The 14,077-nt window shown below is 41.4% G+C and overlaps 1 protein-coding gene across 4 annotated transcripts in view; it reads right to left on the bottom strand.

The window, feature by feature from the left end:
* Positions 1–940: 940 nt before the first annotated feature.
* The window catches only part of sema3fb (sema domain, immunoglobulin domain (Ig), short basic domain, secreted, (semaphorin) 3Fb), a 62,469-nt gene continuing 49,332 nt past the window's right edge, over positions 941–14,077 (bottom strand). For 2 of the 4 annotated variants that reach the window (XM_051414880.1, XM_051414883.1), the window contains 9 exons: positions 9,100–9,169; positions 8,806–8,950; positions 8,365–8,587; positions 7,165–7,253; positions 6,881–6,922; positions 5,831–5,988; positions 5,384–5,451; positions 4,783–4,916; positions 941–3,772 (listed from right to left, as the gene is read on the bottom strand). In XM_051414880.1, coding sequence (XP_051270840.1) covers positions 3,311–3,772; positions 4,783–4,916; positions 5,384–5,451; positions 5,831–5,988; positions 6,881–6,922; positions 7,165–7,253; positions 8,365–8,587; positions 8,806–8,950; positions 9,100–9,169 — 1,391 coding nt within the window. In that variant the 3' untranslated portion in view covers positions 941–3,310. Of the gene's footprint in view, positions 3,773–4,782; positions 4,917–5,383; positions 5,468–5,830; positions 5,989–6,880; positions 6,923–7,164; positions 7,254–8,364; positions 8,588–8,805; positions 8,951–9,099; positions 9,170–14,077 lie in introns of all 4 variants that reach the window. The other 2 variants (XM_051414879.1, XM_051414881.1) reach the window with 1 other exon arrangement.

Genomic DNA, 14,077 nt, shown 5'->3' with positions numbered 1-14,077 from the left:
GGGTCATGGATGGCCAAAGCTCACTGATGTACGTGAGGAGTGAAGGCTGGCCCGTGTGGTCCAATCCAACAGACGTGCTACTGTAGCTCAAACTGCTGAAACAGTTAATGCTGGTTCTGATAGAAAGGAGTCAGAACACACAGTGCATCACAGTGTGGCCTCCAGGTGGTCATAATGTTATTATTTGTTATATGCTTATCACAGACATTTTGACTTGTCATGTAAGTAAAAGCACCGATGTTACATTAATGATGGCTCTGTCCTAGTGTCCCAACATAGTGTCACACAAACAATGTGTGATAGAGAGCCACTGAAGCACCTAAATTCAGCCGTCATTAAATTCTTTACACCTGTGTATTTCCCACTGTGGCATGTCAAAATGTCCTCCATGAAAACTGAATTACCATTTGTTTCGGTTTACTGTAGCCTATAAAGGGCCGAAATAAATTAGATTTTCAAAATAGTTTCAAGTATTTAATTATGTTAAATGAAGACAGAATACACAATAATGTACAATAACTGTTTTGTCATGGCTTCTTACGCTACTTTATCACTGAAGTATTAGAAAATGTGAGATGGTATCTTTACAGTGATTTTACAAAGGCAGAATGTCTGCCTCTGTTCAACTTGCTGAGAAATTAGTATTGATTAACAACCCTATCAGTCTCCCACAGGTATATTCTGATTATCTAGAGCTACTGAACACTCAGTGTTAGGAGTTAATGAACCTTTAACTACTGATCAAGCTTCATCTCAACATATTAACCAATGGGGATTAGGAACTTGCATAATCTATACCTATTAGGCCCAGAGGTAAAGACACTGACTGAAACAGAGAGCAAATCTCCTCCTGTGTCCTTTCACTGGAGGTGTTTTACCCTCCAATAGTTTCATTACAAACACAAATGCAATGTGTATTTTATACAAATGTGCATACATATCTCTTTAACAGGTACAACTTTATTCCAAGGATCCAGAGGGTTCTGGGCAGAACATGGAAAACATCCAGTATCAAGCCAATCACAATGAAGGGGGGGAGCATTCCATTCTTATAAAATATAGAACTTTAATTTATTAGTCAGCAACAACAATGGAAAGGGAAGATAGAGTAATTTACACAAGTCATTACAATAACATCACCTCTGTGCATTTAGTTTTTTTCTTTTTTTTCCATAAAGTCTGATGATGCAAAAATACAAAACAAACAAAAACACTCAAAAACTACAGACACATTTTTAAAAATACCAACAAATTGTACAACCTTTCTTTGCATTTTTTTGCTGTATAACCCCTGGTCTCATTTGGAGGAGAGAATCAGGAGCTGTGATTGATTCTGGGAATGCAAGACAGACATCCCAAATTGAGGAGCGGATACAGATACCCCCTGTATGAATTATGGATGCATCTTTCCAGAGGCATTCAAGGCGACTTTTATATAGCCTGAATACAAGCTAGATTTCATGATATGAAAATGAATTTGCACCTTGTTCCAGATTATTTTTTCCTGGTCATAAATTCTTATACATGAAAACGCCATTCATTTAACTTCCTGGAGAACAGCTGCACTAATGTTTTTAATAGCACGGTGTACTGGAGGGTAAGCATAAAAATTCTAATCAATAGAACCATCATTCATCTTTTAATAACGGCCCTCTCATTAAATTCAAACTGTCCTTGTCTACATAATTAATATGCCATTGTATGATTTTTAAATGATACTTTCCCACATTTTGTGCTATCCAAACACATACATGAGATAATTTCACTCAATACTCCAACAAAATCGATATCTATGTTGATGAAAAGATGCGTCATCCTTTATACAGGGTATATTTGAAATGAGGGCATCTTTAAAGCATTTGTTTTCCACATTTTCCTGCACTGAGAATGTCCCTCAGAGACCATACTGTACACCCCTAGAGATGAAAAACAGAAAAAAACAACCACACAGTATCTTATCAGAATTACAGTACATATACAGGTTCATGCACACAATGAAAGCCAGCTTCCCAATATTTTGGTTAGTGTCACAACATTGTTACAATGCTCTGTTGTGTATATGGGCAATCTTTTTTTTTTCCACATATGAATGTCGAAGGAAGAAACAACAAAAGACATCTTGTGTGCTCAGAGCTAACAACTGCTGCCTGATCTGGGCAACTCTTTCAACTGGATTTTTTAAAAATTTTTTTAATTTTTATTTTTTTACAGAAGTCAACCTTAGGAGTGTGCTTGTTGCATTTGGCCCCAGCCAATGTCCCTTGAAAATAAAAGAATAATGCCCTTTGTGCAAAACCATGACCCTTTATTGCACCTCAGTCTCAGTTCAAAGGATGTTTGCATTTGGAAAGAACCCAACCAGTATATGTTCTAATAGATTTCAAACTGATCTGATGCTTGTTTCTTTCATCAATGTATCTGTTTTTAAACTTGAGTTTATGAAGCCGCAAGTTACTCAAAGTATAGTGGGATTTAAATAATCAGAATCTGGGCTGAAAAGTAGCAAAGATGCTACATCATTTTACAATCAATCCTCCAATTAAGAAGGAAACAGAAGAGAAACAAAAAAAAAAGGGCAAGCACCAGTTTCCTATTAAAAGGCCCAATTACACCAGTGAGAATATTTGAACAGTCATCTGAACGTCTGGGTTCCCATGGAGAAAGGATTGTTTCCCCACAATAACTGGGACCATGTGTCAATGGTCCCCTTGCAATATTAAGTCTCTGTCCGCATGCAGCCTTGAGGAGGTTGCGTCACAGGCGTTTTCCTGGAGTGTCCAGAAATAAAAGAGTTCTGGCGTTGAGTCAAAGCAAGCACGAAACAACAGAGATCCCATCACCACTTTATCAACAACTCATTTCCCCATCATAGAGAGCTTCCCGGAGCTCGCTTACTCGGAACAGCTTACGTGCCTGATAACACATTCCAAACAGTCGCCAAGGTCATATGATGCTGACAGATGAGTTTTGTAATGACAGTAACAGCAACAATAAAATTAACATCAATAATAACAATAATATTTGCCCCAAAGGTACCTATACACAAAGAGCATGTTTTTTTCTATAAGTACAAAGAAATCCACAGAATGATACTATATACAACCTACAATAAATACTGTGTATCATATATCTTACTGTTTGAGAGGATGTATGTGGGGGTTTGTTTGTAAGCCTTTTTTTTTCTCAGTTTGCTTTTTTTTCGGTTTGTGGATTTTTTCACTTTGCTACTGTCAATGAGTCTCTCCCAGTTTTCAAAGGGTAGGCAGGGGGCAGGGTGGTTGAGGGTGTTTCAGACACAAAGCCGGGCTCCTCATGTCTCTACCTCCTCCTGTTCCTCTTCCTCCTCCTCCTCCTCCTCCTCCCCATGATGCCGGCGGTTGCGGGGCTTCTTCTGCTCTTTGAGCTCCTTCAGGTCTTTGGCCTTGAGGGCGCCTAGCAGCGGGTCTCCGAACTGCCAGTAGTCCTGGCAGTACTGATTGATCAGGGTCATCTCCGGCTGGCTAAGGATGGTCAGCAGGTCCTTGTACTGGCCTGCGCTGGGGGTCCACTGGGTGCTGCTGGAGTGGAGAGAAGACGGCACCAGCCCTGCTCCGCCCTCCACCAGCACGTTGTTGACGGCCCGGCTCGACAACACCACCAACTGCAGCTTGACCAGCGAGTGTTTGAAGTTCTTTTCCGTGGCCGTACATTGGTACATGCCGGAGTCAGAGGGCTGCAGAGACCGCAGGAGTAGACCTTGTTCTGTCTTCAAAATCCGACCATCAGAACGCATCTGCAGAGACAGAGTGAAAAACAGCTCATGAAACACCTGTGATGTGACATCCTGTGCATTAGGGGTATAATGCAAGGTATCACAATATATGATGGAATAATCTGCTGCTTTGTCTACCAGCAGTTCCTGTTCACCTAGATTACCCTGATACTCAAGAAAAAGTCTTAATCTGATGACTGTGAACCACGACTGAGAACTAGCAGTGATGATTTTCTGGGTTTTTATTGGAGTTATCACTGTGAGAAGGATGATGTTTTTATGGCATATCAGGTAACAGGGCAAACTTTGGATGCTGTTTGTATCTGGGCTGTACAGTGGATTAATATGCTTAAAAAAACCCAATCAGCTATATGTGTATTAATTTATCTTTTTCTGTACAGCCACACCCAGGAATATGATTTGGTGAATGACAGCTTTTTAGCTCAGAATCAGATGTGTGAGGCAGCAGCAAAGTCGGCTCTGCCGGTGGGAATAGAGACCATCCAACAGAATAGTCAATAAAAGAGAGGCAGCAACACTACATAGCTTTACAATAAAACTTTAACTAGTGCCTCAGGGTTATATATCATAGCAGAGGGCTTTTTCACAGCTCCCCTTTACGTGTCCTTCCCCTGGGCCTGAGGACAGTCGGAGGTCCGTGTGAGAAATCAGGCATCATTCAATCACAGCCTGAATGACTTAATCGTGTTAACAGATAATCGGAGAGGATTTACTCTCGGGTCATTTTTCAAATGTGTCATACTGCATATAAATGTCAATCTCTCCATGACAACAAAGTAACAAAATAAAATAAAATATTGTGGTTGCGGCCCCCACCCCCATGTCCAAAATACATTCTTCAAGTCCATCTGTGGAAATGCTCATCTGCCACTAACTCATGTCAATAAAGTGCAAGCCCATTAAATACTCATATTGCGCTTTATACTGGATGCATATGCATTTCAAGGTACCCACAAATACAATATTCTTATACAAACAGCATATTTGAGAGACACTGTGTGGCAGCTCACCTCTTTCCTGCGGTCGCTGTTATCTCTCTGCAGATGCCATTTGATGACAGCATGTGGAGAGCGGGCCTGACACTCCAGGAAAGTACTGCTTCCCTCCACCCCGTACTGCACCATCTCCAAAGTGTTCTTATTGGCTGCAGGGCAGAGAGAGAGAGGTATTTCCATGGCAACCAAAACACTCATTACCATGAACTCCTTACAACCAAAATCTCGGTTGTGGCAAATCAAAGTCCTTTAGTGATACAGCTCTCACAGATTACCATAAAGGTGCCAGAATACAGGCATTACATCTCATAACAATGAAAACTATGAGACATTCGTTGCAGAAATAATGAGGTGTGTCATTATTTTCAACCTCCTCAGGTCATCAATAAACAAATAGAAGCAGAAAAGAACACTCAGGAGTGCTCTGTGGTTCTTCCTGAGGTTTTGCTTTCATTATTTTTCCCTGTTAAAGGGGTTTTATGGGGAGTTTTTCCAAATCGAGGGTCTAAGGACAGCTGTTGAATTGTAAAGCCCCCTGAGGCAAATTGTGATTTGTGATTTTGGGCTATATAAATAAAATTTGACTTGACTTGAGGTTGAAGAACAGGCATCTTACCGTTAGAATTGAAGCCTCTGCATTGGCGAATGGGGTTCCCGTACTTGACGTCCTGCCTCCGGCTACGTCTAAAGGGGTCAGACCAGTGTTGCCGAATAAGGAGAGAAAAAAATCATAAAGCAACCGCAAGCCATTCAAAGCCATTCAGCAATACATAAAGCCATTAAAGTATCACATTTAACAGCACAAACCACAAACCACCACCGCATTATGTTATTATGTCACTGCATTACAGGGATGTGAATTTATATGGTTAAACTTCACAAGTATATAATTTATTAGAGGAGCTTTAAACACAGTTTTCCCAAAAACTATGATGAATATGCCATTAAAACAGCCATTCAGCCATCCAGGCAGTCTAAATTGAGCATCATTCAACACACAAATTGAGTCAGTCAGTTAGTTATGAATAGTGCAGCTCATGCTAACACTGCTGTTGGTGCTCACCTCTTCTGCGAGGCCGAGTAACGGGAGCAGGACTTGCCATCCCAGGCACAGTAAGGGTCTCTGGCCAGACAGCAGTCAGCACAGGCCTCACCGTACACATCACACCGGTGAAGAGCCAACTGGGTCAGCCCCACCACGGACGACACATACAGCTGTTGCTGTTGAGAGGGAGGAGGATGGAAAATGGCGTTATACACGATGCTGAGGGATGCTTTGATAGTGAAATTGAAATGAGGGAAAGAGCCAAATATATGGAGGAAAATAATAGCCAGGCTTTATTTCCAGTGTATAAATGTATTATATTGTGCCCAGTATTCAAAAATGACATTCTAATTACTTTAATTAAATTGGTTTAATTCAGATCTAAAAATACCAATAAACTGGTTGCATAAATTGGTTTAATCAAATTCATACAAGAACATTCAAGATATGAGATTCAGACCTGAGGACCAGGGAAAGCAAGGATAAGCAATCAAGCCAGGGTACTTGTATCTGAATTTGTGAACCTTAAAAAGCATTCAGTGGCATATTTCTAAGATTCAAATATTTATGTATTTATTTGCCTTTATTTGCTCCCATACAAAGACCTCACTAACCCAGATGGATGTAATGAGATAGGTGTAAAATCTAGTCTTGCGCTGAAACAGCAGCCGGCTCTGGATCATCTGGGAGAATACTGAGCTCATCTCTCTCAGGTTGCCATCATAATTTTATGATCAGCTGTTTGAAATCGCTCAGTCTGGTGGGCTGTGTGTAATACAAACTCTCTGTCTGTGGAATGATGTCATACCATGTAGAAGAGGCCAAGTATTTTAATCACATTGAAAGACAACACTAAACGTTTAGTGTCTTTTCCATGTTTCTCTCGTCCTCTCCTTCAGACTTGTGGCCATTCTATGAATTATGGAGGGAGCCACAGTGAAGCACAGCTGTAGACATGTAGCTTGTGACCTTTCCAAACTGCATTAATTCGTTCCCTTTATTTGGAAGATGGTTTCTTTTCTCTTTATGTAAGCAAAGGTTAAGAAAATCAGTTGCAGACATGCTTACTCTTTTGGATGAGATCTTCATTGTTGTAATCGGAGTAGGGACCTTGATAGAGAAAACAATTTATTGTGAGCACAGTGTGTTATCTTTACAGCAGATGAAAATGTATTTACAGAGGAACGAGCAAATTGGAAAAAGAAGATAAGAAAGGACAAGAAAATGATGAGAAAAGGGCAAAGTGTGGGCATGTAAGAAAGAGGACAACGGTGAGAGAGCACAGAAGGTAAGATAACGTATGGTACAGAGCGAGAGAGAGTAATAAAGAAAAAGAGTCAATAAAAGCTCACCTTGAAAACCTCTACCTCCTCCAGGACCAACTCCTCAGTCTGCAGGTCATCTCTGGGCAGAACAATGACTTTCTGAACGGTTCCCTTGTCTGTGGACCAGAACACACACTTGTCAGCCACATACCTGCAACCTCACACCCCTCCGCCTGTCAACAGCCCCTTGGATTCCCATTTTATTCTCTCAGCAACCTCCAACAAGGCATAATCCTCATATCAACAGGCTCCACTGTACTCTTCACCTCTGTTACGTAGTTTCTCTGCTTAACGTAATGACATGAATCTCTGTTACACTTAATGTACTCGCTGCCACGACCATGACAAACCCTTTCTGTCATCTTCAGCTCTGCGAGAAACCTTGACCTATTCATCTGGGATGCAGTAAGACATTTGCTGGCCTTCCCTGGCATGTTTGATTTCTGTAAAGAGTTACGCATTCCTGTGAGCAGGATACCTGAGATTTATTATGACTTCTGCATTGAGCCCTGGTGCAGGGCTGAATGGCTGCCTCTGACAGCAGCTGAAAGGACGCACATTCCTCCACAGTGGCCGCCATCGCACACAGACCCATTAGTCTCCTCCCCGTAATGCACACATGAACAAAGGAGCCAGCTAAGAGGTGTCATATACAACATGTGAGGGCTGCATGCTGTGCGGTGGCTGCTGTTGTCATACTGGGGCCTTATTAAAAGTTCAAGGCATGACAAACCAGTAGGCAAGATTAAGGTGATGGATATCCTCACTAACCCCCCACTTATTCTTCTTACCCCCTGTTTCTTTTCACTCCCTCCCACTGTTGATCCACCCCTGCCCTCCAGGTACAAATCTCCTGTTGTTTACTTCATGTGAATAGAGTGAGGTACAAACCCTTTGATTGGTTAAATTTCCACTCAAGCACAAAAGGCAAGAATGCTTTTCTCTTAATGATAAATGATTGCAGGGGAGACAAGCCCTCCACTTACATGGGATTTACTTCCATGGGGGGATTTTTTCCCCCCATTATTCAACTTCCCCCTGACACTGTCATTCTCCGTTCTGATCAAAGGGTTCATGGGTTCAGACTGACTTCATGTACACCTTAGTCATTTAAAATAACCCTAAAAGAAGCTGTGATGATTTTATAAGCAGACAAAAGCCAGAGATCTATTTCCTTCCCTCAATACTATCAAATTAAATCAAATTTAATGTTCATAAAACACTCACCGGTTCCTAAGAAGAGCACTTCATAGTTGCCATCTGCAGCTGTCACCTGATCCACAGTGATGGTGGTGAACTCATAGTCCACGTTGGTCCGAACCACCAGGGGGCGCTTGTGTACCGGGTACACGGCATTGTACATGGCAGGGTGATTCCTCATAAAGTTAATCACTTCATCTGGATAGTCCTTAGTAGACTTCATGTTGGGAGTGAATGTACCTCCAGGGCACTGAAAGAGTAAAGGAAGCATGAACATTTTGGACGTGGGTCAAAACCCAGGAAAAGAAATTGACATAATCACATCAAAAAGCATATTTGGTTTGGTTATGCTGATTCCTGCATTTTGTTCAGATGGTTTCTATTTGAGGTCTATGTCAGAGAGAAGTTGCTGTTATGCCAGCTTGCTGTGGGAATCATGTGTGGGGTCAATGTGGATTGTTAACTCACCGTGCCGGGTCGAGGGTAGGGGATCTTCCCAGTGTAGGCCACCCACTGGTAATTGGGACCCTCCTTGTGGGCAAAGGGTCCGTTGAAGACCATGCGGATGTCGGCCATGGAGTATACACAAACCGCTGAGCCTTTAAAGACAGAGCTGTGGAGAGAAAATAAATGAAGATAAAAAAAAAAAAAAAAGGTCAGGGAAATTCATCTCATGAAATATTGAAAAAAAAACAAAAAACAACTTGGACATTCTATCCTAAAACAGAGACATTTACACAGTATTTGTTATAGTACACTAACCCAGAGACAGAGAAGACTCCATATATCACAGGATTTTTTGTGTCCTGTGTTGGCTGAATGTAAACATCTCCTATAAGAGAAAAGAGAGAAATCACATCAGTACAAACAGAATGGGTGAAGGAAACTTTACGCTCCATAGCACAAGCACTCTTCTTAACTAATATTTACACAGCCTTCAGTCCACCCAACCTCTCTTAGCCAGAGAGACCTTTAGGCTACACCTCCCCGGAAGGATGATGCACTGAAAAAGAAGCTGAACCTTCATCTTTGTTGAAAACACATGGAACCCACTGTTGGCTTTGGATAATGAGCAAAGTGGGATCTCATGTTGCAGTAGGGTTGACCGTGGTACTTGGTTGGTGTATCATCCAAGTAAATAGTCAATATTCATACCCAAAAGTATAGCAACCTATTCAAAAAACGAAATAGTTCTCTTACTATTACGATCATTTCTCTGAAGCTCAATTCTCATTCTGAGGCTTTTCTCTAAATAGTTTTCTAATAAATATAGCAACTTCTGATCAACCCATATCAGTTCCAGGCTTAAATTATCACTCCCACTTCTGGTTTAAGCACCAGCTGTGTCTGGTTTAACTCTCACCCATTCCGGGAAAAGATACAAATACAGACAATTTAGTTGGTTGAACAGATGCAGATACCGATGGTGCTAACATGGCTCATAATGAAAATGCCAATATGCTGCTTATATGTTTACAATGTTAAACATACTAATTGTGCGTGTTAGCATGCTGATGATGAAACATTAGCAGAAAACTGTTTAACCGAAATAATATAGAGGTAAAAACTAAAAAGTGAGTCTCTTCAATCCAGAAAGCCCTCCTGCCATTCTCCTATCCTGCTGACGGAAAGAGTAAGTGTAAAACCAAGCAATCAACTGTGCAACAGGAAACTGAACAATGGCCTCAGGAAGGACACGTAAGGTGAAGGTTTTATTGAAGATAACACATCGCAGACTGAACCTTGAGAGGTTTTATCACCTAACCATCCTAAATGAAGCATTTCAATCCAAGCACCAGAGCAATGATATTTAACAGAAGAGCAGTGAAATCAAATGGTCTGGTTCTCTTCAGTCCAGACTAGAACAACATGATTGCTGAACCACCTGAGACTGCTCCTGAGGAGGCAGAAAATTCAAACACGATGTGGAGGGATTCTCCTCTTCCTGCATCCATAGTTCATGTCTTCCACTTCGAGAGAAAGGAAATATCTCTTCCCTCCCAAAGGAGAACTGCATCATATACTCTTTAGCCAATTCTGGAGGTCTCTAAATCACAGAAACTCACATACTCTGTCCTACAGGGCTCTGACATTGGACAATGCCAGATTCACATGATCCTTTTGTTGATACTGAGGAAAGGTCCACGGCAACAAATAAAGAGGAGCTAAACATGTGATGGGTGATAAGTCTCTCTCCTGTTCGGTACCTGACCTAAATACTAGTCCCAGGAGGCATGTTCACTGCCAACAATAGGACAAGGGCCTTCGGCACGAAACGGAGAATGTGCTCCCAACCTATTTGTGCAGGGAAATGACCGTGGAGTATAGATGTGATTGGTGAGACAGTCAACAAGCGAGAGATGGTGGGATCAAGCTAAAAATATGACTATTAGAGCCCAGGAACTGTGGAAACAGAGGGAGAACTGATCGATGCAAAAAAAGTATACCAATTCTGATTTATGCACTTGCAGTCCCATTTAGATCAGCATGAGAAATTAGCTGTCAGGCTGCTACGCAGATACAATGATACATGAATGGGGTGAGCATTGTCTTTGAGTCTGAAGTGCTGGGCTCCACATTAGTGAGTCTGTACAGTCAAGCCTTCCTCTGGGGACTGTCTACAGCTGTGAGCTCATTCCTAGAGAAACGGATAATGTTGAGAGACAGCAGGCACACCGTCCTTCTTTCTCAGTGGCTACCTAATTCCCCAAAGTCACACCCATACACACACGCACACCACCATGCCGTCCTCCACAGCTGCCCTAGCCGAAGCAGTGGAACGGTCATGGGTTAGCGTGGATGCAGCACGCCGGGCTGCCATGGGTGTCACACAACAGATGATCCTTGTCATGACATACAGCTGTTGTACTGCAGAAATGGGCGATTTGCACGCAATAACACGCAAGCAGATATGCAACATGCAGACAAGATACCGCTGAGGCCAAGATAGAGCTATAATGGACAGTCGCTAAAAAACGATCAAAGCTTCAGGAAAAAATGAGGGAAAAAAGCAATGTGATTTGCAATAAAAGCTATCCTGACAGGACAGGGATGACTTAGCTGCAGGGGATCTTGTGTGTTAATAACAGCAAGGATAGGATCTAGATTCCACAACTGTTTCCTATGTTTGAATGGCAATAAAATCTCAGCCGCCATATATGCCATTTCCCCAAAAAAGATTTCATTTTCTACTTGATTGGCCTTTGTTTGTTTTTTTTTGTTTTTTTTTAATCTGCTGTCCATATCTTTTAGTCTCTGCTTCTTTCTCAATTTGGCCCTTCTCCCTCATTCTCTGCCTTTTCATCTTTCTAGGTATTGATTTTAGACTTTAAAGTGTTTCACACAAGAAGGTCTTTCTACTTTTGTATGTTACTCAGTAAAAAAAACATATTAACACTGTGTTTTAAATCATTGTGGGCCATTTAGGTGCAAGTTGTCAGGTAGAGCCAATAAGTGCTACATATTCCAACTGTAAAAACTCCCCAGGTCTCAGGCGTGCTTTGCCATAACGCCTTTCTACATAATACAACCACTCCAGGAATACAGCTGGTCTCGACATTTCAACAAACTTCTCAGTAATGACTTGTAGAGTCGTTTTATTAAACCTCTTAAAGGAAGTGGGAAGTTTAAGAATCCTCTCACTCAAGCATGACTGAGTGAGCTTTCTGAACTTGTCCTGACTTGGAACAATCTTTAGTTGTGGAGTGTAATGCATCTACAGTGCCTACTTACTACATGCTGTATGAGTGTAGACGCTTAGTTCAACATTTTGGGAAACATGCTTATAAGCTTTCTTGCCAAGAGTTTGATAACAAGATTAACACCACTCTCATATCTGTATAGTAGCTTAGCTTAGCATGAATACTGGAAACCGGATAAATACCTAGCCTAGCTCAGTCCAAAGGTAAAACATTGGCCTTCCAGCCCTTTTAAATCCAAGTGAAGTATAAGAAACACAAGCAAATAAGCAGATTTCTTGAAATGTCAGACTATTCCTTTAATGACCTGCATTTAATGTGTGCAATAGCAAGTTGCCCTTGGGAAATCCTAAAAAAATTCACTTTCCTCTGGAAAGACAAACTCTCCATCATGAGAGCTTTACAAACATCCAAACTAGACAGTAAATGTGAAGCTATTAGCATGAAACTCTATCATATCCAAATTACTGTCCCTCTAGGAGTCCTTGGCAGAGATGGCTGCTCTGCAAACTGACATGTGCAGTCTTTCCTACTCTGTGGGCATGTCTAACCAGTCACGCCTGTCCCTGGTCATTCACCAGCCCGTTCCACTACACATTTACAGCCTTAAAATCATCATCAGACACTGACGACTGTCTGACTCTCTCACAGAACCACTCTGCACAGCATGTCCGTGTCACCACTGACCTGGCGAGTAAAGACAGCGCCCTCATTTGTAAAGGCAAAGTGAGCCCATTCCCCCTCAGAACCGCATGCACATCATTAGGTAAAGTGGCTTCACACACGAAAAGGCCACAGAGTTTTCAAGTGTGCGTCACTTTTTCTGTCGTTCAAAGAGGGATAAAATAAATGTCACCTGTAACAACAAAGCAGTGCCTTTAGAACTGCAGGCAGGTTGAGATAAAAGCAGTCAGTGTCAGATAAAGAGACAAAAGAGTATCATCGGATTCAACAGGCATGGCACTTTTCATTCTTGAGATTAGTTCAAGATCAACAGTAGCCTCATGCATCACTCCTCTATCACTCTTTGGCTCTATTTTAAACCTGTGAGACAGAGAGAGAAAGGCTAACAGTCTCACAGTCACAGACATTCCTGCTTGGTGATCTGATCTGACCGGCCACCCCCTTACACACACACACACACACACACACACACACAAAAAGATACTTTTGTTTAAGACATCTTGAAAGAAAATGACAACAACAGTGGTGGGGTTATGCATGTCATTCCCATTACAGTACGCTGTATGGGCCATATGATGGGAGTGGGCCGCCATATGGGCCAAGGACTGAGGTCTGGAGTGTGAGTGTGTTTGCACAAGTACACTCTTGGCAGGTGCTGCAGTAGAAACTGCTGTGGACTGTTCTCTACTTAATATTTCAGATGTGATCATACATGACAGGAACCTGAAAATGAATATGTCTGAAATAAATCCGCTCATGTCATTTTTGCCTTTTTCCTTTGTCATTCGATACCTGCTGTCAAAATGATTAACTGCACAAAGAAGAGATTTAGTTTCTTTAAAAAAAGAAGAAGCTGGGTGTAACAAAAGTTCTTGGCTAATAAAAAATAACTTTTACAGGTTGTGTTAGTAATTCTAATCTTTTTGGAAGAAAGTAGTATTTCTATGTTAAAATACATTTCACTATTCAATGTCACAGATTGTCACACTATTAGAGTACCTGCAATTAATACATATAAGCTTTTACATTTGCTGTTCTAAACATGATCATTCTCATTCTCATGGTTGATCGATTAGTCAACTATTTTAAAAATTGATTACACGTTTATCCATATAGGTTTTTTAATTGCAAAAATACCACATATTCTCACATATTCTCTGGTTCTAGCTTCACTAATGTGGGCATTTAAATGCATTTCTTTGTCATTCAGCCAACTAAATATCTTTTGGTTTTGGACTGTCAGTCAGATTTGATAGACAAGGAAGTCTATACAACATCCCCCGACCCCCGCCAAGTAACCTGCAGATTACCACTTCAACTGGAAATAGTGAAATGAACCACAGCATCATCTCAAGGTC

The sequence above is a fragment of the Dicentrarchus labrax genome, unplaced genomic scaffold, assembly GCF_905237075.1.
Source record: "Dicentrarchus labrax unplaced genomic scaffold, dlabrax2021, whole genome shotgun sequence".
Lineage (NCBI taxonomy): Eukaryota > Metazoa > Chordata > Actinopteri > Moronidae > Dicentrarchus > Dicentrarchus labrax.
The sequence above is the reverse complement of the archived record's forward strand: the minus strand, read 5'-3'. Positions and strand labels throughout refer to the sequence as shown.